The sequence below is a fragment of the Wolffia australiana genome, chromosome 6, assembly GCF_029677425.1.
Source record: "Wolffia australiana isolate 7733 chromosome 6, ASM2967742v1".
In the NCBI taxonomy this organism is placed as follows: domain Eukaryota; kingdom Viridiplantae; phylum Streptophyta; class Magnoliopsida; order Alismatales; family Araceae; genus Wolffia; species Wolffia australiana.
This window is the reverse complement of record NC_135840.1, coordinates 17,294,323-17,319,927: the sequence shown is the minus strand read 5'-3', so window position 1 is coordinate 17,319,927 and position 25,605 is coordinate 17,294,323. Positions and strand designations below refer to the sequence as shown.

The 25,605-nt window shown below is 44.3% G+C and overlaps 2 protein-coding genes across 5 annotated transcripts; one reads left to right on the top strand and one right to left on the bottom strand.

Moving 5' to 3' along the window:
* The first annotated feature begins 458 nt into the window (after window positions 1-458).
* On the top strand, window positions 459-24,027 carry LOC144704693 (GTP-binding family protein). Of its 4 annotated transcripts, none has more exons than XM_078577202.1 (11): window positions 459-1,018; window positions 1,255-1,344; window positions 4,656-4,758; window positions 4,858-5,007; window positions 5,486-5,615; window positions 6,260-6,418; window positions 7,179-7,245; window positions 14,549-14,659; window positions 15,398-15,537; window positions 22,385-22,493; window positions 23,575-24,027. In XM_078577202.1, exons 1-10 carry the CDS (start codon window positions 530-532, stop codon window positions 22,482-22,484), a joined length of 1,539 nt encoding a protein of 512 aa, XP_078433328.1. In that variant the 5' UTR covers window positions 459-529; the 3' UTR covers window positions 22,485-22,493; window positions 23,575-24,027. The 4 variants fall into 4 exon arrangements, with proteins under 4 accessions (XP_078433328.1, XP_078433329.1, XP_078433327.1 ...); XM_078577203.1 differs by lacking the exon at window positions 23,575-24,027 and adding an exon at window positions 23,266-23,489; XM_078577201.1 differs by lacking the exon at window positions 23,575-24,027 and having other exon boundaries at window positions 22,385-22,562.
* On the bottom strand, window positions 19,633-21,829 carry LOC144704932 (uncharacterized). The gene is made up of 2 exons (XM_078577519.1): window positions 20,073-21,829; window positions 19,633-19,716 (listed from the first exon to the last, which is right to left on the bottom strand). The coding sequence occupies exons 1-2, from the start codon at window positions 21,154-21,156 to the stop codon at window positions 19,694-19,696; spliced, it is 1,107 nt and encodes a 368-aa protein (XP_078433645.1). The 5' UTR covers window positions 21,157-21,829; the 3' UTR covers window positions 19,633-19,693.
* Window positions 24,028-25,605: the final 1,578 nt, after the last annotated feature.

Sequence of the window (25,605 nt, the reverse complement as noted above, 5' to 3'; positions counted from 1 at the left end):
AAATAGAAATACCAATCCACATGTTAATCCTCCAGGGAGAATTGAACAGTAACAATGAATCCAAATTTTTTTTAACAGAAAAAAAAACAACTGAGGGATTATGTGCATGACTCGGCCGAGTTAGGGGTCGGATCGGAGGGTCGACTCAGTCCTCTTGCTCCTATAAATAGACTTAAAACTTGATGAAATTTCTTGGAGTTTCTAGAATATTATATATATGAAGAATGAACTTCAGATAAATGGAAAAATCATAGCAAAAGTTCAGAAATTAAAATAGAAATACCAATCCACGTGTTAACCCTCCAGGGAGAATTGAACAGTAACAATGAATCCAACTTTTTTTTTAACAGAAAAAAAGGAATTGGGGGATTATGTGCATGACTCGGCCGAGTTAGGGGTCGGATCGGAGGGTCGACTCAGTCCTCCTGCTCCTATAAATACCCTTAAACCCCCAAACTTCTCATTTGTAACTGTCTCGCGAGGTTTTTCAAGCTCTGCGCGAGGAGATCTCCGTCGCTCTGCGGGGGAGATGAACGCGTTGCGGAGGTCTTCGCGGCTCGTCGGCAGCTCCGATCGCGTCTCTGCAATTCTCCTTCGATTCTCCGCAAGATCGAACGATCTGTGCAGGTTTCATTCCACTCAGCCGGAGGGGCTGCAATCGGCGTCCACCGACGAAGAATCCGATGGCGGAAGAAGCTCGGCCGCGGATTTCGATGGCCGGGATTACGCTTTGCCGTTTTCTTCCGCCGCTTCCACTTCTCAGCCGCTGTGGAGTAGGGCGTACCGAGAGAAGGCTGATCGGGTTCTGTCCGGGGTCTGTGAGACTGGCGGGGATCGGGAGGCGGATGATGGGAAGAGGAGGGTTGCAAGGGCGCTGCTTGAGGCGGCTTTGATGAAGCCGGATGACGAGGATGAGGAGGAGAGCGTTGCGGCTGTTAAAGTGGAAGACCAGCGGTCGCTGTCTGTGGGAATTATTGGGGCGCCCAATTCTGGGAAGTCTTCGTTAACTAATTTCATGGTCAGTTGTGCGATTTTCTTTTTCACTTTTCGTGCTTTTAAATTGATTAGGTTTTTTATACTTCATAAAGTTGTAGTTGGGTAAGGATAAATTTTGAGAGAATACCTCTTCATATGTTAAATTTGACTCTTGTTCACTAATAGCCAGATCCTTCGTAATAACTTCACCTTTTCTCTTTGTATTTTTTAATATAAAGCTGAGAAACTATAGTGATGTATTCATTTTGAATGGTTTAGGTGGGAACAAAAGTTTCTGCCGTTTCAAGGAAGACAAATACAACAACCCATGAAGTCCTTGGCGTGATGACAAAGGGCAACACACAAATAGTAGGCATTTCCCTGATCTGGTGCCTCTTATAAAGATTTGGAATAAATAGGATATTTTTTGTCTTCCAAGTTTGTATTTTCCTTGATGATTGGTTAATCCATTTGGAAGTCCTCTCTGTGTTATTATTTGGTTTGATTCTGAATTTCGGCACGTCCACTTGTCCTTTATCTTTGAAATTGAATGCGCAAGAATTCTTGTCTGCCCCAAAATTTAGCCCGCGTCAATTCTTGAAGTAGCCTACTTTTTATATTTATCATTCAAAATTTTATTTTTTGGCCGTTCGGTTTTGATGCACCTGGAAATGAACTTACAAATGTTTATTCTTAAATGCTTCAAATGCATTAGTGTATGAAATACTAGGACTGTAGCTATACTCGTTCCACTTAGATCCTGTAGTTGTTAAAGTAGGCCTAACTGAAAACTTTGAGTGATTACGATAAATTGAAATGATTGAATATATTGCAAAAGATCGTTTACTAGCTGGGAACTTTTTGTTGCTTATTTTCTTCCTCGAAGCCATTGCCTGAATCCTCCTTCGTAGTTATGTTAATGAAAATGACTGGACCAAACTTAGGAGCTGGGGAGATTATGGGCTCAAATCCATTCAGAAGTAGAGAACTTGGTCTCTTAACACTTTTGGCGATCCTCCTTTTCCAGCAATAGCTGGCCCTCAGCACCTGCACTAGTAGAAGACGGAGGCAAGTGGAGGAGGAGAGATGAACGATACATTGACAAAAAATTATTGAACCAGCTCTGGGGCCTGAATACCAGGAGAATGAGTACATTATTGACTGTTAATGGAGTGGTCCATTAATTCAGGGATCGTGATTTTTAACACAAACTAAGATTGGAATGGGTGCATGTTGCCAATAGTATTTCCTAGTGCTGAGAAATTACATTTAAAGTCACTAATTGAGACATCAAATGAAGTAAATAACTGCTTTATAAGGAGAGGAGTACATCTTTACCTCTTCTGAGAAGAGAAATAGCCAACTAATACACACTTGATGATCGTCAGACTGAGCTTGTCCCTTGGATTGTCTACATCGACAAAGACTATACATCCAAACATTAGGGGTTGCAGTCCAGTTCAAGATCTTATTTTGGGAAATTTCTGGGGTATTAGTTCTACGGGGTTCTTATAACCCAGTATCTTGAAGCAAACTTATTGATCAAATGTATAGTGTCAACAGGCACCCTCTCCTTTTCTTTACACTCTGTTTTTCTTGCTGAACAATGTACTTCATTTTATTGTGGAACTACCATTATGAAATATGTTTCAATTGGATCCACCATGTCGGGTCCTTGGTGACCCAATCAATATAATCCAATATAAGTACTGGGTAAGTCTCGTCAATCTTGAAGTCCTTTTTCTGGTTGATTCTCTCTATCCCTCTCTCTCTCTTGATGGCAAGTGTTACGACAGGCGGAGAGGGCAAGGGAGAACGAGAAGTCTCTCCCATGATCCTTCCTCTTGCCAATCAGCTGAAAGATGGCTGTGAGTAATGCTTCTCCCCATTGGTATTTAGGGACTGTTTGTCGAAAGAGAAGAACCTGGGTGGTATTTATTACACGCCTGGCCTTCATTTCATCTACACAATTCTGCTGTGGTGTATAGACAAAAGAGGACTCATTAACTGTGCCTTGTGCTTTAAAATAGACTCCCATGGTATCATTTAAGTGATCATTGGCATGGTTCGACCGGAACCTCTAGATCTTCACTCCAAACCTCATCTGCACCAGGCTAAAGAAGTGTTTTAAATGCTCTGTCTTTTCTGTTTTATTCCTGAGGAGATCCCGAGTTTGTTAAGTGTGATCATCAATGAGCACAATGAACCACCATGCCCCTGTTCAGTGTTGTCGTGGGCCATGCTCCCTAGCAGTCTCAATGAACTAGACTGAATCACTGCTTACAACTCGGAAGACCTTTATAAAAATCTCTTCTGTATTGCACATTGGCACACATCAGACGTCGACTAGGACATATCATACTATTAAGCAAAAATAGAAAAATCTTTCCAGACCTTCAAAAGAAGGATGCCCGAAATGAAAATTAGTAAGTTAGAGTTGTTCTGCACGTGGATATTCATCTCCTCCAGTTTGATGTAGAAGCTATCATGAGAAGAAAAGAAGAAGGCACCGTGCAGTGCGTGTCACTGTCCTGTCACTTGCTGATTCAAATGTGTAGCTGGTGGGAAAGGGACACCCTATAATTAATAAAGGATGGATGTCGAATTCTTCAGTTCTGGACTAGTGTTTCTCCCATGTATCCTTGGATTTCATTCTTGGATTTTATCTCTACCTTGACATATTCTTGACGATATTACTTTCGGCACTTCTGGATGACCACGATTCTTCCAAGATCAAAGAGGTGTGCTGCCTCCACCATAAGCACCACTGCTGCACCATTGTCAACATACATCATGCTATGCCTATCCTCAATTTGTCCATTCATTTGGTTCTCACTGTAGTCATACACAAAACGACCAGTATAATCCAAGGTTAGTTTAACATTGTATGCTTCAGCAATATCTGAAGAGAGATTAGCTTTTCTCTTAAATTTGGGAACATGAAGAAAATTTATGCTACTCTAGGTCTTTAATTCTAGATGTTCCAATGTCAGTGACCGGTATTATTCCCCCTGGAGCTATACTGCCAGTTCACTAAGCGTAATCAATAAATTTAAAATTATGTTGGGTCATATTTGTAGAGGCTCTGGCATCCAAGAAATCTGGAGAAAAGTGTGAGGGATGCGTACTGAAAGATGCCGTATACACCAGGGCAGAGGATAGAAATGCCAGGGAGGCAAATCATATTCTTCAGTTTCTCCATTGGGGGGAAATCACTGATTATAAGTTGACATGCTACGATCCTACTGGAGGATGATTCCACTTCATCTATTCCTACAAAGTGTGGGAATAGATGTGAATTGAGGATAGGCACAGCATGATGCCTATCCTCTATTGTGGGAACCCACGGTATAATGCCCAGCAACTCTCTTCTTTATGTCCTATCTGTTAACAGTACGAACATGATAAGCAAATCTTGGAAATGTTCACAAGAAGAAAATCTAGCATAAACCCGGGAAAGTAATCTCCATTCAGGCAACTGTGTAATACCCAGAGACTCTCTTTTTTATGTGCTAACTTTTAGCAGTATGAACATGAAAAGAAAATCTGCCCTAATCTCGAGAATCAAACCTGGGAAAGTAATCTCGATCCAGGCTTCGAAGAAGCCAATCCTTGATGATGGCATCCTTCTATTTTCATATTTTGAAATGTGAATTGTTTGGTTCCACCTCCTTGATCAGGTGATGATTCACCCCACTCCATTCAAGGTCGAGTCAACAGATTTGCTGCAGTGGAGAAGTTTTATGCCACTGTACTTCATTGAAGGGTCACAAATTCCTTCTAGTATGAACTGGACACCCCGTTGTCCATGCTGAGAAAGCTGAGTATTGTCTAGCTTTGCACTGTATGGGTTCATATATTTCGCTCATCACATTTTTTCAGGCCTGTCCGAATGTTACACATCACTGCTGCTTCCCACTGGTTGTCCCAGGGCATCTCCACGCTCGTATAATTTCCAGTTTCTACTTCCAGTGCAAATTGAGACTCTTCCAAAACATGCTGCCCACCAATCAACACTAACCTCGAGCAAATGTAAGGTCCACGACTCTCTTGTGTATCCATCGTCAATACATTAACTTAATAAGGATTCCATTGTACCCTTAATCTGACCAGAATATCCAAACTGTCCATCCTTGCTGGAAAGGGGCTAGGTTTCTGCTAGACGTTGTGAGTAGGAGAGATCTGTGGGGCCTTCTCTTTTATCCCGATTCATGACTAATTCATCATGTATTCCGTTCATCCATACCAATTCTTAAACATTTTTTCTCTTTTGCTTTTTATGTTTTTTCTTGTTTTTAACAAAATAAAAAGTTTAATTTTATCTCCTTGTTATGTGGATCTTTTTGATGGCCTGCTTTTCCTTTCCGTAAATAATAAATGGCCATAACTATCTTATAGATCTTTGAATTTATTCAAAGATCGGAATATTCTGTTAAAAACATAGCTCTCCTGGATATCTATTAATGCTTCTCGCTAATTACATTTCTTCAGTGTTTCTTTGACACTCCAGGGCTTATGATTGGGCACCATGGATATCCTTACAAGAATGACGTCAAGATTCGGGTGGAAAGTGCATGGAAATATTTGGACTGTTATGATATTCTTATTGTGCTTTTTGATGTCCATCGACATCTAACAGCGTAAGTTATCAAAACTTGTACGTAACATATGAATTTAATTTTGAACAGGATTCTATTTCTTCTTCTGATTTCCTTCTTAGGCCTTCTCAAGTAGTTCTCAGTTCGATGTTTAACATATTCTCATTGTAAATTATGATCCCATAATCCTTCAAGTCAGGCTTACTTATTCAAGTTTATTTTGCAGTGAACTATTTTCTTCAGTGATTAATATACAGAATAATTTACTGGATTTTATCAGAGCAGTGAAGCAAAATGTTAGGAACAAACATATAATCTGTATGTTAGGAACAATCCTCAAAGAGCTTGAGTAAACATGTAATCTGGTACATACCCCTAATTTCTCTCTTTAACACTCTTCATTCGTCAAAGTGCCAGATTGTCAGCTATAAAAGTGAAGATGACGCCATATATTGATGATAATTGCAAAAAAAGAATGGCAGTTCTTGTAAACATTCTATTATTTTCCCACCAGGAAATTTCATTGATTTTAGATGTCAATTTTCCTCATCATACCAAGGAACTCAATTTCTTCTCAGTCAGCTATATCCTTGGACCTTTAATCATTGTTATTATTTTTAGCTTTCGTGGAGCCTTTGAGTGGCTTTAGGTTTTGTCTCTCATGCATTTACCTTGTTTATCCGCAGACCAGACAAAAGAGTCACCAAGCTTATTAAGCTTATGGGAGAGAAGAAACATCCTAAACAGGGAAGAATTCTATGCATGAATAAGGTTGATATTGTGGAGGACAAAAAAGACCTCTTGAAGGTTGCTAAAGAGTTTGGAGATCTTCCAGGATATGAAAGGTGGTCACATGCTCTCTTCTTTCGGTACCTCAAGTTTGGTGTCTATAGTTAGAATCGTAGGTGTTTTACCCTTAGTGTTTTCTTCTTTTTTATTATGCGAATAAATCTTGAGTTTTAAATCATGAATAAGGAAACGAAACAATTTTTGGGAAACCTAATTGTCAATATCTCAAAATGAATTACCAAAATGATTAGGAATGCTGTTTATTTCTCCCTGGCAATGGGATCCGACCATATCATGGATGCATGATTGGGTGATAGCTCACGGATATTCAGAATAAGGCAGGTTCTCTTAGATGTGATGGTCAGATCTTTAATACTGATGTTGTAACTTTGTTTTGAAGAGAAAAATCATTTTTTTTCGAAAGAATGAAGAGAAAAATCTTATCTTGAAGATATCATTTTTGATCTTGTCCATCAGAACCTCAATTCTCATGCGTTACCCTCTTTGTTGCGTATTTTGAACCACGTTCTGGGGCATTACTTCTACACAAAAAGTTATGTGTTTCTCTTGTTAGGCTCTACATTAATGCGCTTCATATTTTTGAATTCTCTTTTTCAGAGTTTTTCATGGGCACTTTTTTAATTTTAACTTTTTAATTCCTGAATCTAACTCTCTTTTTTTTCAGACATTGCGCTGAAATTGTGTCACTTGTTTGAATGAATGAATCATTGGAAGGATGATTAGCTTATCCGCTGTTTTAATTATATCGATTGAAAAGGAATTCTGGACACTCAAATCTCTCCATATCTCTTTCAGGTACTTCATGCTCTCTGGTCTTAAAGGTTCTGGTGTGAAGGACCTCACCCAGTATTTGACGGAGCAGGCATGTTGTTATCACAGTACTTTTGTTATTTCTTTAAATTTTTTTATCTCTTGAATGGAAGGTATTTATAGCTTGCTAATCTATGAAAATCCAAGCTTATCGTAAATTGATAATTGCTTTGGAATTTGCACCTCAATGTGTAATCATTTATTTGAAATTCGCGGCTGTCTTATCACTAGTAATTTGCCAGCAGTAGAGCTCCTTCCTGGCTTCCTGTTTATCTCGGGTCTTTCATATTGGGTTTGGAAGTCTCTGGTGATATTGAGCTGGTTAACTTAGTTGATTCTTCTCCTCTCTGTTCCCTGTCTTCCTATCTTCAAACTCTTCTGTTAACTCCTTCCCTACAGTGTTCGACATTCTACATCTTCCCAAGACTGGTTTAAATAACAGGTACAGCTAAGTGAGTCAAGTCCGCACTAGAACAAGTAAAGATATGTGATCCTCTCCCAGACTTTCCGGTAAGGGATGCAGCGGTAGACTGGCACTGCAGGGGCAGCGACTGGAGGTGACTGCTTGGTTGGTGAACGGGACTGCACCTCAGTTGAGGACTTGAGGAGGCTAATGATTGCAGTCAAGGCGGTCGGGCGGCAAGGCTGCAGCTAATCTGAAGGTAGATGTGGAGCTTCAACGTGGCGGAGCTGACTGTTACTCTAGAGGGGAAAATAAAATTCATATAGGGTTGGTGGAGATAGATACAGTGGTGGAGGCCACCCTGACTCTCCTCACAATGACGTTCGTGGGACGCAAAGATCATTTCAGGGTGGTGGCATTGGTGGCCTCATGGGTCTCCCCAAAGGCAGGGGAGGAGTCCACTCTAATCTGATGGGAGTGGGTGTCAGTAGTAGCCAGTGCAAGTGTATGTACATGGGACTAACATACCCAAAGGATATCATTAGAGACGGAGAGATCAATGACCCACCAGTGATTTCCACAGTCAGGGAGGTGGATTCACAGTGGATGGCAAGGGCAGGTCTTCTGGGAACTCTGAATCAACTACCCATAGTGTTAAGGGTTAGGAACTCTGTTCCGTTCCGCTAACATTCATCCGTTCCATTCTATCGGTTGTATATTACCGTTGTAATATCTTATTGGGTCTATCAGACCCAATAAGGCAAGTTAAATATCGATGTAATACCCTAAAAGGGTTAACGGGATCTTTCCCTTGAGAAACAAGGAACGTGGATTCTTCTTCTCTTCTCTTCTCTCTTCTCCTCTTGCCATCTCTCTGGACTTGCGTACATCTGATCGTCTGCTGCCTAAGGAGAGCTTCTACTGCATCTCTATTGTTGACTCTTTGTATTGCCTGAGTAAAGGACGTCTACTGCACTTCTACCTGCATTCGATACATTTCCCTACATGATATCAGAGCCAAAAAAGGTGTCTTTGAGTGTTTTTTTTTTTGGGTTCCTGCTTCTTCAAAACTTGAACTTCGACTGGTGGAACTTCTTGTGGCATGCTCATAGCAGAAGTGCCCCTTATGTGTTTGCTTGAAATCCCCGCTCAAGGAAGGTATATCTTTGGTGCCTACTACGTGTTTGATCAATCACTTCGCAGGTGCTCATCACCTGTTTGACCTAATTCTCCTGCAAGAAGAATCTATACTCCATCTCACATCATCTCTGCTGACAATCTATTACTCCATCTTTCATCTGAGGCTTTCACTTCGCCAGTTCTGAGTCATGGCTGAAATATCAAATCTATCTCCTGTATCTGTTATTTCAGTTCCTGACTATGCAAAAAATGTGTCTGAGCTTCCAAAAACCCCTGATGCTTACCGGTTGAAAGGACCGAATCTTCTTGAATGGGAAGAATATATTAAAATGATTTTGACAGGAAGACAGAAGCGGAAGCATTTATCAAATGCTCCTCCTTCCACGGCCAGCCCCTTATTCGATAGCTGGGTCAAAGCTGATTGATAGGTTCAACTCCGAACCTATCTGAACTCGAAATTTCAATCAGCAATCCTTCACAGGCAATGATCGATACTTCTGCCTTCAGTTCCATGCGTATTTCCCAACTGACATGACATTCTGATCGGCCTCCTTCTCCCAAACCCTAAGCCCAGGAATCCGGCTGATACATCTTCCAATGTTGATCCCAAATCCCACCTCTGGTGTTCTCACTGCAGACACCCACATCATACCAGAGATACCTGCTGCAAGCTCCATGGTAAACCACAATTCACTCAACATAAGGCTTTCTTTTGCGCGGATAGCAATGATTCTTCTTGGTGCACCCAAGCATTCTCTGAACCATCGATTGGTGATTCTCCGTTGACGCTTGGTTCTTCTGCATCGGCATCAGAAGAGGTGGAAAAAATGCGGCAGGAACTGGAGCAGATGCATCGTATACTACCCAGTACCTCATCTGCTCCACCAGCAGTCTCATCCACCAACACTTCAGGCACTTCAGGTACTCCCTCCTTTGCGTATACTAGTAAATCATCCGACAAATATTCATAGGAAATATGGCTCCTTTCCTGCTGGAGTACATCAGAAAACCCAAGAAGTGTGGATCCTGGACTCTGGGACAACTGATCATATGAAACCAAATAAGATTTTTTTTGTTCAATACACAGAGTACTCTATAAATAAGAAGGTTCTCACGGCTAACGGCCAGTTAGTACCTATTGTTGCCTGTGAGGTTATCAACATTCCAGGCTTTGGCAAATTTGAACCAGTATTTCATGTGCCCTATTTATCTGCCAATATTATTTCTGTTAGTCGCTTACGCAAGTCCATTATACATGATCTAATATTCACTGAAAAAGGCTGTATTCTTATCAACAAGGTGACGGGATGGAGGACTGGGTTTCTCGCTGAGGAGAAACATGGACTTTACTACATGGTGGCAGATCCGGTGAACCAAGGAAAGGAAGACAGTTCCAGCTCCTCTCTCACAGCTTTCGAATCCACTGTAACGGATACTCGACATGCCATTATTCTTCACAAACGACTGGGACATCCGGCTTTTAAAACTCTTAGCTATATGTTTCCTGCTCTTCGATGTGTGTATAAGGATCTAAAATATGTTTCTGAAACTTGTCAAATGGCCAAGCATTCTTGTTCTAGCTATACTGGCACGTCTCACCGACAACTGCAACCATTTGATCTCGTTCATAGTGATATTTGGGGTCCCTCTCAGAAGATTACGAATGGAGGCAAAAGATGGTTTCTTACATTCATTGACGACTGCACTTGGATGACTTGGGTGTATCTAATGACTCAGAATCGGAATCCGTCTCCCTTATAATCAATTTCTTTAAGATGATATCTCTTCAGTTTAATTTTTGTTGAAGAAATCTCTTCAGTTTAATATGAATATTTAACGCTTTTGGTCTGACAATGCCAAAGATTTCATTAATGACACCTTACAGCAATTTTTTTTCGGCACGCAGTGTTATCAATGAAACTTCTTGCGTCAATACTCCCCAACAGAATGGGGTATCCAAACGGAAAAATAGGCACCTGTTACAGGTTACTCAAGCCCTACTCTTCGAGAACAATGTCCCCACTTTTCTCTGGGGAGACGCACTCCTAACTGGTACCCATTTGATCAACCAGTGGTCCACCAGTGCTTTGGGGGGAAGAGTCCTGTTGAAGAGATGGAATCCCATGTGCCTTTAGGTCATTGGAGACCTACTCTTCCCTTAAGGGTATTCAGGTGTACGGCTTATGTTCATATGTCGTCTTCCCACAAATTTGCCCCCCGAGCACCAAGATGTAACTTTGTGGGATACTCAATGACTCAGAAAGGATACCGCTGCTATGATCACAGTGGAAGACGGTATTATGTCACCATGGATGTCACATTTGATGAAGATACTCCCTACTATCCCTGGGGTAATACTCAATTTCAGAGGGAGCTATCTTTAGTCCAAGAGCCCCCAGAAGCCACTACAGATCAAGAGGGTAGGCAACTCGTGCTCCAGGGAATTTCAAATGAACAACGAGGACAATCTGATCTGCAGGGACATGTGATTGCCTCATCCATTTGTCAATTCATACCACCTTGTCTGAAAAGATCCCACCTTTACCTAGCCTTCCTAATATTCATTGATGATCCTGTATGCTTCCTCTGGGTGGAGCATTCTATGTGTAGGGAAATGTATAGAATGTAGGTAGAAGTGCAGCAGATGTCCTTTACTCAGGCAATACAAAGAGTCAACAATAGAGATGCAGTAGAAACTCTCCTTAGGCAGCAGACAATCAGATGTACGCAAGTCGAGGGAGATGGCAAGAGGAGAAGAGAGAAGAGAAGAGAAGAAGAATCCACGTTCCTTGTTTCTCAAGAGAAAGATCCCGTTAACCCTTTTAGGGAAGAAGGCCTGCGTGTAGGGGAGCTGATGGGCAGAGTACGTCTTCAGAGTTAGGACAAACCAGGGCAGAGAGGGGGGGAGGCGACACATGTGGTAGTCATCTCTGAGAGTGCCTAATGGGGGAGGCACTTGAGGGCTTATCAGGTCCGCTGCTAGCTATGGAACTAATTTCTGGCTTTGGGTCAGCGGAATTGAGGTGGCTTGATACAGGAATTCTCTTCATATGAGAAGCCTCATTGGAAGGAGGCTATAGTTGGATACCTCGGGAAATTCTGCGGTCTCATCTGGATGGGCCTGGTGCCTGGGGAGCCCAACATGTTAGTATTGGAGGTGGAGATGATCGGAGGAATCCAGACTCCAGCACTTGTTCATATTCAAGGTCCCGATGGTACCATCAAGGTTTGGCTGAAGGAGTGCTCCCCTCCTGAAGTGCCACTGTCCTCACAGAGATCGGCATGCATGGAAAGTCAAACCGACGGAGAATCTCAACCTGGGGGGACAGGAGGTGAGGACTAGTTAGGATATATCTACATCCAGAGGTGACATTAGCTGAGGGGTGAAGGAGGAAGGTGTTTGCCTGCAAGAGTGTCACCAGATTTGGTATGAAATCCGTTGGCAGGGGGACTCCATATGTTTGGCAAAGGTCATGTTATGATACCCGTATGTCCTTGTGTTTTATGAAGAAGAATTCTTGAAGCTACAACAGGATATTCCTTATAAATAAGGACCTTAAGGCAAAATGAAGGGGTCAAGCAAAATCTTACAATGCTGAAGTGAGAGACCGAATTCCATATCTCCCTCTCTGTTGCTATCTATTCTCTCTCTTTACGTTTATTCACCACTTGTCGTTTCGTTGTGTAACCTAGAATTCTCTTGAATTTGCCGAGCTCACCTGAATTTGTTGAAGTTTCTAACAATATTGGTATCATATCCACCAACCTTGGCTAATGTCGAAGATTGGACACCATGTAAATGTATCTTAGCTACATCAAGGGAGATGTCTTAATGGTAAAATCTTGGAAGGTAAGGATTGACCTAGGAAGAATTGCATGCAGAATAAAATATTGACAAAGGTTAATGATGAAATCCGCGGTCCCATGTTAGCCAGATCCATCGATGCCAAGTAAGACCGTTGGAATCAGGAATACAATAACACTAGTCACCTAATCACCTCCACTCGTGAGCTCAGAGGTGCTGTAACAACACTGGGCCTATTATTGCGCATACACTTCTGTAGCACCTTGGGCCTTCAATACTCCCCCGTCGTACGTTAACAGTGCCATCAAAGTGAAATCCTGGAAACTGTTCATGGATCATAGATGGCTTCTCCCATGAATTTTCAAGTACTAGTCTCCTGCTGTATCAGTCTACTACATGATCTCAGCAAGAAGAATGGATCATTTACATTTTTCTGCTGTAGTTCCTCGTTTTGATTTGTGGCACCAGAGCTCAAAAAAGTTTGTTTGCATTTTCTGGCTTGGTCTGCTAGAATCATATGTTACCATCAGCTTCTTCTATAAGCTGTATGATTCTCCTGATACCTCCATATTTTTGAGCATATTGCTCTATACGACCATTCACACTAAATTTGATTGCATACACTCAATTATAATCTAGGGTCTTGTTGCCGGTCATTTCGAGTCAAGAGACCACTGAGTATGTTTTTTTATCAGGGCATATAGTTTACTCTCAAGTCTCCTACAAAACTTTTCCACAGCTTGACGCGAACTAAAAGATGGAGTGGTTACATCCTATGTTTCTTTACCCAGCCATTTGCAACGCCCTTCTCACAATGGAGCCAGCTGTAGGGGCTATGTCGATCCTGCTTCTGGATTTATCTTGTCGATCCTGTGTTTTATTTATAATAAAATTCTTAATTATGGTTTAACACCTATCAAGCGAGGAACAGTTTTTTCTTATTGGAGTTGTGCCTTGCCCGAGAATCTTATGTGATCCATATTTCAAGTGGTGATATCATCCGAGCATGTGCTAGTCCATGGAATACAAGAGTTTTAGCAGGGCTTTAATTTATCCATAATTTTCTCAATAGTAATTGCAGTCACAAGTAACAGCCTCCAGCTTGGCTCCTGCTGGTGCCCTCCTGGACAAACCTTAGCGGAAAGAGATAGTGAAAAACGACTTTTCTCATTCATTCGGCTGCACACATATAGGCCCTCGACATATAGAGGGTTTGCAGTCAGGGCCTCATATTTGAGCCTCCAACTCTGGGCCCACTTTAAGGTTCCTGTAGTTGGGCCTTATAAGGACAGTTTAACTGATAAGAACCATACGGATGTAAATGTTAAATAAATAAAACATAGAGGGGGAAAGCTCTTTGGCTGACAATTGCTGTTACCCAGCGTAGAAGATTTGCCTATTTTTAGTTATCATTAATTAAGGTTTGCAACGATGATGTGTTTGTTATTTCTATGGTACAATGATGAGTTATCATTAATTAAGCCTCCTCTTCCTCGTATGTGGCTGGAATGACCATTGTCATTGCCATCATTGTTGCAGACAAATGATGAGTGCGATGGTGGCTCATCATTGGCCTCGCTATTTCAAAAAGAAAATTATTGGCCTCGTTAGGTGAAAGAGTTGAGCAGTAATAGTGCCAAGAGAACGTTGACGGTTCTGTCAACGTTCACTTGGCACAATCTGTCAATTATTTGCAGACGAAGGATGATACTGAAGAACTTGTCATTGCTATTTTCTTCTTTGATGAAAAACAATGATGATGATGATGTTGCGCAGTTTTTGTCCTCGGAGTCTCCCTTTGGATTTATCCATGTTTATTCTGAAGTATTTAATGACTAAGAGTTTTTCAATGTTCTGTTTTTTTCCTTCTCCAATTATGTAAATTAGATACAGGAAACTAGCTTTTCATTCAGTTTATTCAGTTATTCATCTGTATTTGTTGCTGAAACCTACCTCATTCTGAGATTCTGCTTAACATGAATACTTTTGGGTTGTAATTTTCTTCAGGCTGTGCGAAGACCTTGGGAAGAGGAAGAACTCTCAGGGATGACTGAAGAAATGATGAAGAGCATTTCACTAGAAGTAGTTCGGGAGAAGATGCTCCATCATATTCATCAGGTGCTTAATGTATCCTGATTTTAATATTCTTAAAACTATTGGTAATTAGGCTTCAGCGTAAACGATGACAAAGACCAATTTTCATAATCATCGTTATTCTCTTCCATAGATCAGTCCTTGTCACTGTTGTCCATCTGGTTAGGAAAAAGAGTTGTCGTCATTGCCTTAGAGTTTCAAAGTGACATCATTGTCATCTTCACCGTCATACATATGTTGACGGCCGATCGAGGCTAGATGGTTTCTAAGATCCATCACCATCATCCGTCACTTTCCAATCTAAGATTTCATATTGAATCGCGGACATCATCATGAACTGTTGAGTTGCGGTTGATGGGGTTGACATATTGATTTCATATCGAATTCTAAGATTTCTTTCAAAAAAAAAGATTTCATATTGAATCATGTTACCGTCATCCAATTTCCAAGGGTTCCCATCATCAACATCTGTTGAGTTGGTCGTCATTATCATCTTTCATCATCATTAACCGTCCATAATTTAAAATAAAATTCGTGGACATTATCATTAACTGGCATTGTTCATGTTAAAGATGACGTTGCGGTTAACGGGGTTGACAATTTTCTTAAACATAATTTAATTGACTGCTGACGCTGAGGGCCAGCATCAACATCAAGCCTTAACGCAAACCCAATAAGTATAGACGACATAGTGAACTACAGTTTAATTTGTCACCATCAGCGGTTTATATATTGATATACCGTTGGGAACATTTTTGGCAGGAGATTCCATATGTGATTGAGCATCGGCTGATGGACTGGAAAGAGCTGAGAGACGGCTCGCTAAGGGTAGAGCAACATTTCATCACGCCAAAGCAGAGTCAACGACAGATTCTCGTGGGGAAGAATGGATCGAAGATCGGGTAATTGTGTTTTTATTTATTTTTCAATTAGATCAATTTCTTCCTTATCAAGTCTTGGTTGGAATTTCGCCTCTTTCTTTTCTTCTTTTCTTTCTGTCGATGGTGGATTTGGATGACCTGTGGGGGAAGAGATAGATAGATAGAGAGAGAGAGATAGATAGATAGATAGACAGAGAGATAGGTAGATTGATAGATAGAGAGAGATCGATATATATATATATATATATATTAGAGAGAGAGAGAGAGAGAGAGAGAGAGAGAGAGAGAGAGAGAGAGAGGGAGAGAGAGAGAGAGAGAGAGAGAGAGAGAGAGAGAGAGAGAGAGAGAGAGAGAGAGAGAGAGAGAGAGAGAGAGAGAGAGAGAGAGAGAGAGAGAGAGAGAGAGAGAGAGAGAGAGAGAGAGAGAGAGAGAGAGAGAGAGAGAGAGAGAGAGAGAGAGAGAGAGAGAGAGAGAGAGAGAGAGAGAGAGAGAGAGAGAGAGAGAGAGAGAGAGAGAGAGAGAGAGAGAGAGAGAGAGAGAGAGAGAGAGAGAGAGAGAGAGAGAGAGAGAGAGAGAGAGAGAGAGAGAGAGAGAGAGAGAGAGAGAGAGAGAGAGAGAGAGAGAGAGAGACTGGGTAGAAGTAAATAAATATGGTGGTTAGAACGAGACGTCAGTGAGAGGAAATTTTTTCTTGTTCTTTTCTTTCTGTTGATGTTGGAGTTGGTTTACTTTCCTCCCCCATTTGATCTCTCATCCCACTACTCTTGGCTGTGTTGTTCCGTGTTTGTCTTTTTTCACTTTAACTTTTCATCTTGCCGCTGGTTTTTCTATTTTCTCTCTTTTTTGCCTTATTCCCTGTTGCTCTCTTTCTAACTTCTCCGCTTACCACATACTTTATGACAAACCCTAGAGGGTTTGGAGGAGAAGAAGGGTCGATGGAGGTTGAGAAATGAGATAATAGATTGACATTAAAGAGTAAGTGGCTTACATTGGGGTATTTATACCCTATGAGAGAGAGGAAATAAGAGCTCCTAAAGGGCTTATAGAATAGGGCCCAATAGGAGGATAAGCGCTTAACTAACACCCCCCCGCAAGCGAAGTATGGATGTCGTCCATATTGAGCTTGGATACAGCACGTTGAAGCAGCGGCCGGGACAGTCCCTTGGTGAGGACATCCGCTGCCTGGTCAGCAGAGGAGACGTATTCGAGGTCGAAGAGGCCTCGCCCATACGCCTTGAAGAAATAGCGGTTGCGCTCCATGTGCTTGATGCGCCTTGCTGTCCGGGGTTCTTGGCCAAGGCGATAGTGGATTTGTTGTCACAGAAGAAGTGGATTGGTCCACATACGCCACGTGAAGATCGGCGAGGATGTTGTGGATCCACTGTCCTCGGCTGCCCCATCAGCAAGAGCACGAAATTCGCCTCGCACTGGAGCGACACCTTGTCCTGCTTGCTACTTTTCCAGCTGACGAGGCTGCCAAGAACGAACGTGCAGTACCCCGTGGTAGACCGACAATCCACAACGGAGCCAGCAAAATCGGCATCGTGTACACCTTCACCGCCTTGTCCGAGCTATGAGGGAAGAGGAGTCCTTGCCCGGCAGCCCTTGAGATACGAAAGTACCCGTGGGCGGCTTGACTGTGGATCTCCTCGGTGAGTGCATGAACTGACTGAGCAGGTTGACCGCGAATGCAATGTCGGGCCGAGTGTGAGTCAGGTAGAGGAGTTTGCCCACCAACTGCTGATAGCGGTGAGCATTCGTCAAAGGAGAGTCTCGCCTGCCCAACTTGACGTTGGGGTCGATAGGAGTGCTCACTGGCGCACACCCGGTCATTCCTGTCAAAGTCAGCAAGTCGACGGCGCATTTCTGCTGTGAAACAAAGAGGCCCGTGAGGAGTACGCCACCTCAAGGCCGAGGAAATATCGGAGAAGGCCAAGGGCCTTGATCTCAAATTCCTTGGCCAGGGCGGTGCAGACGAACGGCTTCAGCAGCATCTGATCCCGTGATGAGGATGTCGCCGACGACACAGCAAGGATGGAGATCCCGGTCGGACGGTGGCGGAAGAACAAAGTGGCATCTCCGTTGCTCTGAGTGTACCTTCGGCTTTCAGAACAGCGGAGAACCGCCGAACCATGCGCCGAGACTGCTTTAGTCCATAAAGGGACTTCCGCAGTCGGCAGACGTGGCCAGGGGGCCGAGAGTAACCCGGCGGCTGCTGCATGTACACCTCCGTCAAGTCGCCATGCAAGAAGGCGTTCTTGACGCCGAACTGTCGGATAGCCCACCGAAGTGAGCCGCGAGGGCCAGGAGGAGGCGAACGGTCTCCATCTTCGCCACAGGTGAGAGCGCCTCGGTAGTCCACTCCGTGAAGACTGGGTGAACCCGCGAGCCACAAGTCGAGACTTGTAGCGCTCAGGTGCCATCCGCATGATTCTTCTTGGTGGACCCCCCTGCAATCCCCCGGCCGCTTGCCAAGCGGGAGGGGGACGATGTTCCAAGTGCGGTTTCGGAGTAGGGACTGCATCTCCTCGCCCATCGCCGCCTTCCAATGAGGAGACGCGATAGCATCGGCTAAGAGGCGAGGGATGGGATCCGACTCGATGCGAGCAAGAAACAGCCGGTAGGGAGTACTCAGCCGGTCGAAGGAAAGAAAATGCGAAAGAGGATAACGGGGCGTCTGAGTGCACTGATGAACCCCTTTCCGGAGGGCAATGGGCCATCCCAACTGGTCGTCATCGTCGAGAGAGGTTGAGGATGGCTCGGCCAACGGAAGATGAGCGGAAGCAGTGGGGGAGGGGGAGTCCTCGGGGGGAGGACGAGAAACCTCCACGGGAGAATCAGATGACGGAGCAGGGGAAGAAGACTCGTCATGGGAGGGAAGGAAAGGGTCATCAAGGGGAGGAGGCGCAACGGGAAGCGAGGAGGAGGCGCAATGGGAAGCGAGGAGGATGACTCGAGAGGGGACTGATCGGAGGAAGGAGCAAGAGGAGTAGCATGCCGGATTGCGGGAAGCGAAGATGGGGAGGACAGCACGTCCAAAGGCCCCTCGGGGGTCACCGACGGAGAAGAATCAAAGGGAGAGGGATCATGGAAGGAGGAAGAAGATGCGGGAGCGGTGGGCTCCAAGAGAGGAACGGGCCCCAAGTGGGGAGCCAAGGGAGCCTCATCCAACAGGAGGCGGGATGAGGAAGAGTGGTCCCCAAAATAGGGTTCATGCTCGGCAAAGGTGACATTTGCCGAGATGAAGTATCGCCGAGACGGCGGATGGTAGCACCGATACCCCTTCTGAAGAGAGGAGTACCCAACGAAGACGCACCGAACAGCACGAGCGTCAAGCTTTGTCCGGCCCGGAGACGTGTCGTGGACATATGCCGTGCAGCCGAATATCCGTGGCAAGAGACCCGTCCGCAGGCACGTGTCGGGGAAGGCCGCGCTCATCCGGTCCAGGGGGCTAGAGAACGCCAACAGCTGGGTGGGAATGCGATTGACGAGATGGGTGCTCGTCAGAACGGCATCGCACCAATACGGCCACGGGGCCTTGGCGTCGATAAGGAGCGTCCGGGCCGTCGAGGTGACATAGCCGATGCGGCGTTCGGCTAGTCCGTTCTGCTCCGGGGTGGCAGGGCATGAAGATTCGTGGAGGATCCCCCGGTCGGCGAAGAAGGCGTCAAGGTCGTTGTTGAAGAAGTCGCGGGCATTATCCGAGCGAAACCGCTGGATACCCCGACCAAACTGCGTTGCCACCATCGCACAAAAATGACGGACATTCTGCGCAACTTCCGACTTCGCGGTGAGGAGGTAGACCCACGTATAGCGAGTTGCCTCGTCCACAAGTAGAAGGAAGTACCGATGACCTTTCAAGCTAGGTTTCGGGGCAGGTCCCCACACGTCGCTATGCACCCGGAACAGCGGGACAGATGTGTGAGCCGAGGACGGAGTGAAGGAAGAACGGCGATGCTTCGCCAACTGACAAGCGTCACACACCAAGGTCTTAAGGTCCAAGCCAGAACATAATTCAGGGGAAAGACGCTGAAGAGTCGCAAAAGGCGGGTGGCCCAGCCGCTGGTGCGTCATCAGGAGTCGCCCCACCGCTGCTCGACCCCGTCTGAAGTGTCCGTGCACCGCGAAGCACTGCGACCGTCCCCCATCATCCAGCAACAGCAGCCCGTTCTCCCGCCTAATCCGTGTAGTCCGGCCGACCTTGTCAGACAGAAACATGCCGTCAGGTTGGAGATGAAATGAGCACTGGACGGCATCAACAAGGCGTTGTGGTGACAGAAGTACAGCCCGCAGGTCGGGAACGTGGAGGACGTTGCGGACCACACCAAGGCCGTCCACATAGACTGCCCCGATTCCAGCCACACGTAGTCGTCCACCCCCGGCCGTGAGAACAGTACGTGCACCACTATGCCGGACGTAGGAGACGAACCGAGTGTTGAGGGGGGTCATGTGCTCAGTGGCCCCCGAGTCAAGCACCCAAGTCGTGTCCGATACGACCGGCGACTGAAACGCCGTATGGCCGCAATACCAAGTGTCGGCAGGGGAGGAAGACGCACCAAATGTGCCGAAGTAGGCGGTCGAAGAAGGCTGCATGGCTGCCACCTGATCACGGAGCCGGGCAAGCTCGGCTTGGATGCTGTCCAGAGCCGTGGTAGACGTGCTCGGGGCCGGGGAAGATTCAGAGTGGGCCAACATGGCCTTGCTGTCCGCCTCTTTCTTCTTTCGCCAGTCGTTGAGACGTTTAGTGCACTTGTTCTTCCAGTGGCCCGGCTTCCCGCAATAGGTGCAGACGGGTGTTTTTGCAGGGCGGGCAGCGGCTGCCGGAGTCGGTAAGAGGGCCGAGGACTGCCCAGCAGCGGCAGCAGGTGCTGCCAGAAGAGCAGAGGACTCAGCCGGGTCGGAGGTGGGAGTCCCATGGAGAAGGAGATGACTCTCTTCCTCCTGGAGCTCCTGAACCAACGTCTCGAGATCCGGAGGGCCATCTTTGTTGTGCAGGGCCCGACGACGAATGGCCTCATATTCCCGGTTTAGGCCGTTGAGAAACCCCATGATGCGCAGGATAAGCATGTTCTGATAGGTCTTGCACTTGGGGTCGTCCGTTGGCAGGTAGTGGTCCACTTCATCCCACGCCTTCTTGTGTGCGAGAGCATAGTCGGAGATCGACAGAGAGCCCTGTTTCAGGTTGGAAGCTTGAGCAGCGAGGGCGTAGATGCGCCACCAATCATTCTCCCGCCCGCAAAATTTCGTGGCTTGGTCCCAAAACCCTTTGACCGTTTTCTGATGGGGAAAGCGGTCGCGGAAATCGGGGGCCAATGTGAACGTGGACAGCCACCCAAGAATGAACTGCTCCTCGGCGTCCCAAGCCGCATAGTGAGGGTGATCGGCTGTCAAGGGATCCTCGGTGCAGTGCTTGTACAGTTGACGGGATTTGAGGGTGGTCTCGATGAAGCGAGACCACTGCAGAAGATTCGGGCCGCGGAGAAGAGTTGATTCCGGGACCAGAGGCAACGGATGAGTGATCTTGTAGGAGAGCGGCTTCTCCGCAAAGTCGGTCTCTGTGTAAGGCATGGTTTCCTCAAGAAAAAAAACTGGGGGGCGGCGGCGGCGGCTGCAGCGGACGGGGCGGAGTGCGAGGACCATCACAGCAACTGACTGGCTGCGGCTTGCTGTGTGGCTGGCTGCGCGGCTGGCTGTGAGGCTGGCTGCGCGGCTGACTGCGCAGCTGGCTGCGCGACTGGCTGTGCGGCTGGCTGCGTGGCTGGCTGTGCGGCTGGCTGTGCGGCTGGCTGTGCGGCTGGCTGTGCGGCTGGCTGTGCGGCTGGCTGCGCGGCTGACTGCGCTGCGGGCTGCGCGGCTGGCTGTGCGGCTAACTGCGCTGCGGGCGGCGCGGCTGGCTGCGCGGCTGAGCGGGCTGCGCGGCGGCTTGCTGCTGTGCGGCTGGCTGGTCGCGCGGCGGCTGGCTGCTGCGCGGCTTGCTGCTGTGCGCTGCTGGCTGGTCGCGCGGCGGCTGGCTGTGCGCGGCTGGCTGGTCGCGCGGCTGGCTGCTGCGCGGCTTCTGCGCGGAAGTCCTCAGGTGAGAACGTGAGATCAAACCCTAGAGATCAAACCAAGAAGGCTGCAGAGAACAGCCTTTCTAGGGTTTCAAAGGAGAAACCCTAGGAATGAGGAAGGAGGGAGGGAGGGTGAGATCAAGGGGATCTCAAACCCTAAAGGGTGATGTCAAACCCTAGAGAGGAGAGGGAAGATCAGAAGCCCTAGGGCTCTGATACCATGACAAACCCTAGAGGGTTTGGAGGAGAAGAAGGGTCGATGGAGGTTGAGAAATGAGAGAATAGATTGACATTAAAGAGTAAGTGGTTTACATTGGGGTATTTATACCCTATGAGAGAGAGGAAATAAGAGCTCCTAAAGGGCTTATGGAATAGGGCCCAATAGGAGGATAAGCACTTAACTAACACTTTAAAATTTTTCCGTTGATTTTTTGTGTCTTCATTGGGTTTTTCCTCTCTAAGTTCTCTGCGTGCGTCACAGTTTAGTATTTTCCGTTGTTTTAATAGTTGAATTATATTTCTACTTCTCTGCTTGACTCGTACATCTGTTCTCTCTGATTAGCTCTGTTACTGTCCCTGTTTATTTTTTATGTTGTCCTTGTCCAATTTTTCTAATATCTCTCTTTTTAAAAGAGTTACCTTCTCAAATTTCCCCAATGTTTCTATTTACTTTTTATGTTTTTCGTTTCTCATTAACAATTTTTATAAATCTCCAGTTTCCCTAATCTCTGTTTTGCTCTCTCTCTTCTTTGGTTTATTTTCCTTGGTTAATTTTAAAATGTTATTTATCTCTCTAACAATTGTAGTGCCATGGCCAGGAGAATAGGTGTCGAGGCCAACGAAGAACTGAGATCCATCTTCAAGCGAGAAGTTCATCTCGTTTTAGTCGTCAGAGTGGCTCGGGCTCGAGACACATGAAATCAATGGGTACATTCTCCTTGTGTTTTTCTTTCTTTCCTCGTTCTCTCTCTATGCCGCGTTTTTTCTCTCTCTAGATATCCTGGTCTTTTCTCTCTCATTTTTTACGCAACTTTTAGTTTATACCGCATTAAATCATGTTTAGAAATCTCTCTAGAGATATTAGTGCTATTTTTACGCCATCTAATATATTTTGTTAACTCAAAATTTCTTTTTCTCTTACTAAAACTTTCGGCCGCATGCCTCTTACAATTAACCTTGTTCCTCTCCTCATCTCTTACGATTGGCTCTTCCTTTTCAGAAATACAAATATAGTAATATTTCAGGTGGTCTCGTCTCTCGACATCCAAATATCTCTATTTTTTCATCATCTTTACTTTTTTCCTTTCCCGCTCTCCTTGCGTGCGGAGTCTTGTTTTCTCTCTCTAAACTTTCCAAGTAACCGCTCGTTTATCTGATACTCACAGTTGACCTCATTCCTTCTCCCATCACTATCCAAATTTCTCTCTCTATCAAAGTTTCCCTTTCTCTCTCTAATTTTTTGGACCATATCTCTGCACTCCATTTCCTTACATATCTCCTTTTCTATAAATACTATTACTGGTGGTCTCTCATCTCTCCACTTCCCGCAATCTCCAGGCACAGTTTCATTTCTCTCTCTAAACAGATCTTTCTTATCTTACAACTTAATCCGATACTATTGACAACAGAATTGAAACATCTCTCCATTGATTCTTTCTTATCCTTCAACTTAAATATATAATCTTCTTTTCCTCTATAGAGTTTTCCTGTGGTGTGCGGTCCTGTTCGAATCAAAATTCTCTCGCCTCCCAAGAGACCGCACCGCACGCCGGGCCGAGGCCGGGCGCGGTGCGATTGTGAAGTTTGGGAATTTTTTAGAAACCAAAATGAAACAAACCTCACAACTTGCATCTTCTGTTATAATTCATTTATAGGTCTGACATGGTTTCTTCTATCAAAGTCTTGTTATAATTCTTATCATATTTTTCTTCAAAAAAAAATCAAAATCTTATTATTTCTTTCTATTTATTTTCTCTCTCCTAACATTAAAATATGAAATTACTTGCAGTTCTACTGTGGGTTGTTGTTCAAATCCAAGTGTTAGATCATCACAGCCCAGTTAGGGCTAATTTTACTAACTTATGGGCCTGAGGCCATGTACGTGTAATAGACTAATCCTAGGGATCTAATGAAAAAACTAACCTAAAATGGATTTAAATAAAGGCCCAATGAGGGCCCATTAACGGCCCACTAAGGACCCATTAAGGGCCCAATAGTGAGGGGCCCATTTAGGGAATATATTAGGTCCATTAAGGACCTGATATATGTTGGGCCTGATTTATATCAGGCCCAGCCTCAAACAGCTATAAATATAGCTGTTGGAAGTTCTTTTTGAAAAAGGAATCTTTTCTGCAGCTTTTTCCAACGGTCAGTTTTTGACCATTGGACAAAAGCATTAACCTCTCTCTCTCTCTGTGAAAAATTTGTATAAAAGGGGCATCTGTTCAGTAATAAAGTACATTTTGCCCCAATTTTTCTGTCTCTTCTCCACATTCTCAGAAATTCTCTGCAGTCCACTATCTCATCCTTTTCTTTCAATTTATTACACCAAGCACTCTTTGTCATTCTGATATCCAGCCTCATTTCCACTCTCCATTTTAGAGCATCCGAAATGGAGATAACAGAGGCGCGAATGGTCGTGCACTCAGAGCTCGAAACAAACCCTAGAAAATGCACAAATTTTAGATGTTAGATTTAAGAGCTGTCCAGGATTTCAAAGTATTTTTTGATTCTGAAATATTTATAAATTGGGTTCATTGTTAGATCAAGGGAGATCAAAATGATAGATGTTGAAGAAGGCCATCATTTGTCTGTGTGAAGATTGAAATTCTTGGGATTTCAAGGACAAGAAAATGTATTTAGTTGGATATAAAGTACACTGCCATAGTTCAAAAAAAATAGTAATAATAAAAAAGTGCACTGCCGAGTTGAGGTCTGGAAAAAAAGAAATCCAGGTCTTGAAATGAAATGAAGAAGGTTCCAATAATGGGCCCTTGAAATGAAATGAAACAAACATTAACCCCTTCAGTAACTTATATCCCATCATTTATTATCTATTCTTTCTATTTTCATGAATGCAGTTGTGCTATGCACTATATATAATTGAAACTTTGAGAAAGCAAAGTTTCAAAATATGGAAAAAAAGAACTTACTCTTTCAACATCTGAAATCCAAAAAGAGAAAGTACGTAATGTCAGATTTCAAAAAACTTTGTTAAACATTATAATGCAGTAGCCTTAAATCCCAAAATATTGTAAATGGCAAAACGGGAACTGTACAAAACATGAAACATGTGAGCCACTGAACTTCATTGAGGGCCCTTGATGTGATGCACACATTTTCTACTATTCTGGCACAAAATACAATTAATCAGCTAATTTTTAAAATTAATATAGCTCTCAACACTATTGCACTGTTTATATCTGGCTGCCCAGATTTTCTTTTGGGGAATTGTATAATTCAGAAAAGTTCATTCGTGATCCACACTAGATAGGAGAGACAATGAGAGGTGTGAGTGAGAAGGAAGCTAGTAGTTCCAAAACTGCATTGTTTACCAAAAACTACTTCATACCTCTTTATTCATAGCAACTGTGGACATGGTTAGATGTAATTTGAGACCATACACATGAGTTTGAGATCCATAAACCCTTGTTTTATCGTGGCTGCAGAAGTCAGAAGGGCATTTTCATCTTTCTGACCTAGATTTTCAGGTATTTCTTTGTAGGGTTTATTTTGGTAGTTTTCACTTGTGCCTCATACCCAAATATCTAACATCAGGATGATAATTTAGTTTATTATTAAAGTTTGGTATTATTTTTGTAAGAGTTTCAAAATCAAGTAGGCTTAGAATATAAAATTCCATAAAATATGTTGCAACAATCCATATTCCAATGTTATGTTAAGGAATAAATTGTTTTCTTCTACGTATATTTATTTTCCATATATATGATATCATGTAGTTAAATGTGTATTGCACCTGGGTACACTAGAGTGCTCTCTGGTAGTGACCACTTGCGATGACCATTGTTCAAAATCATAT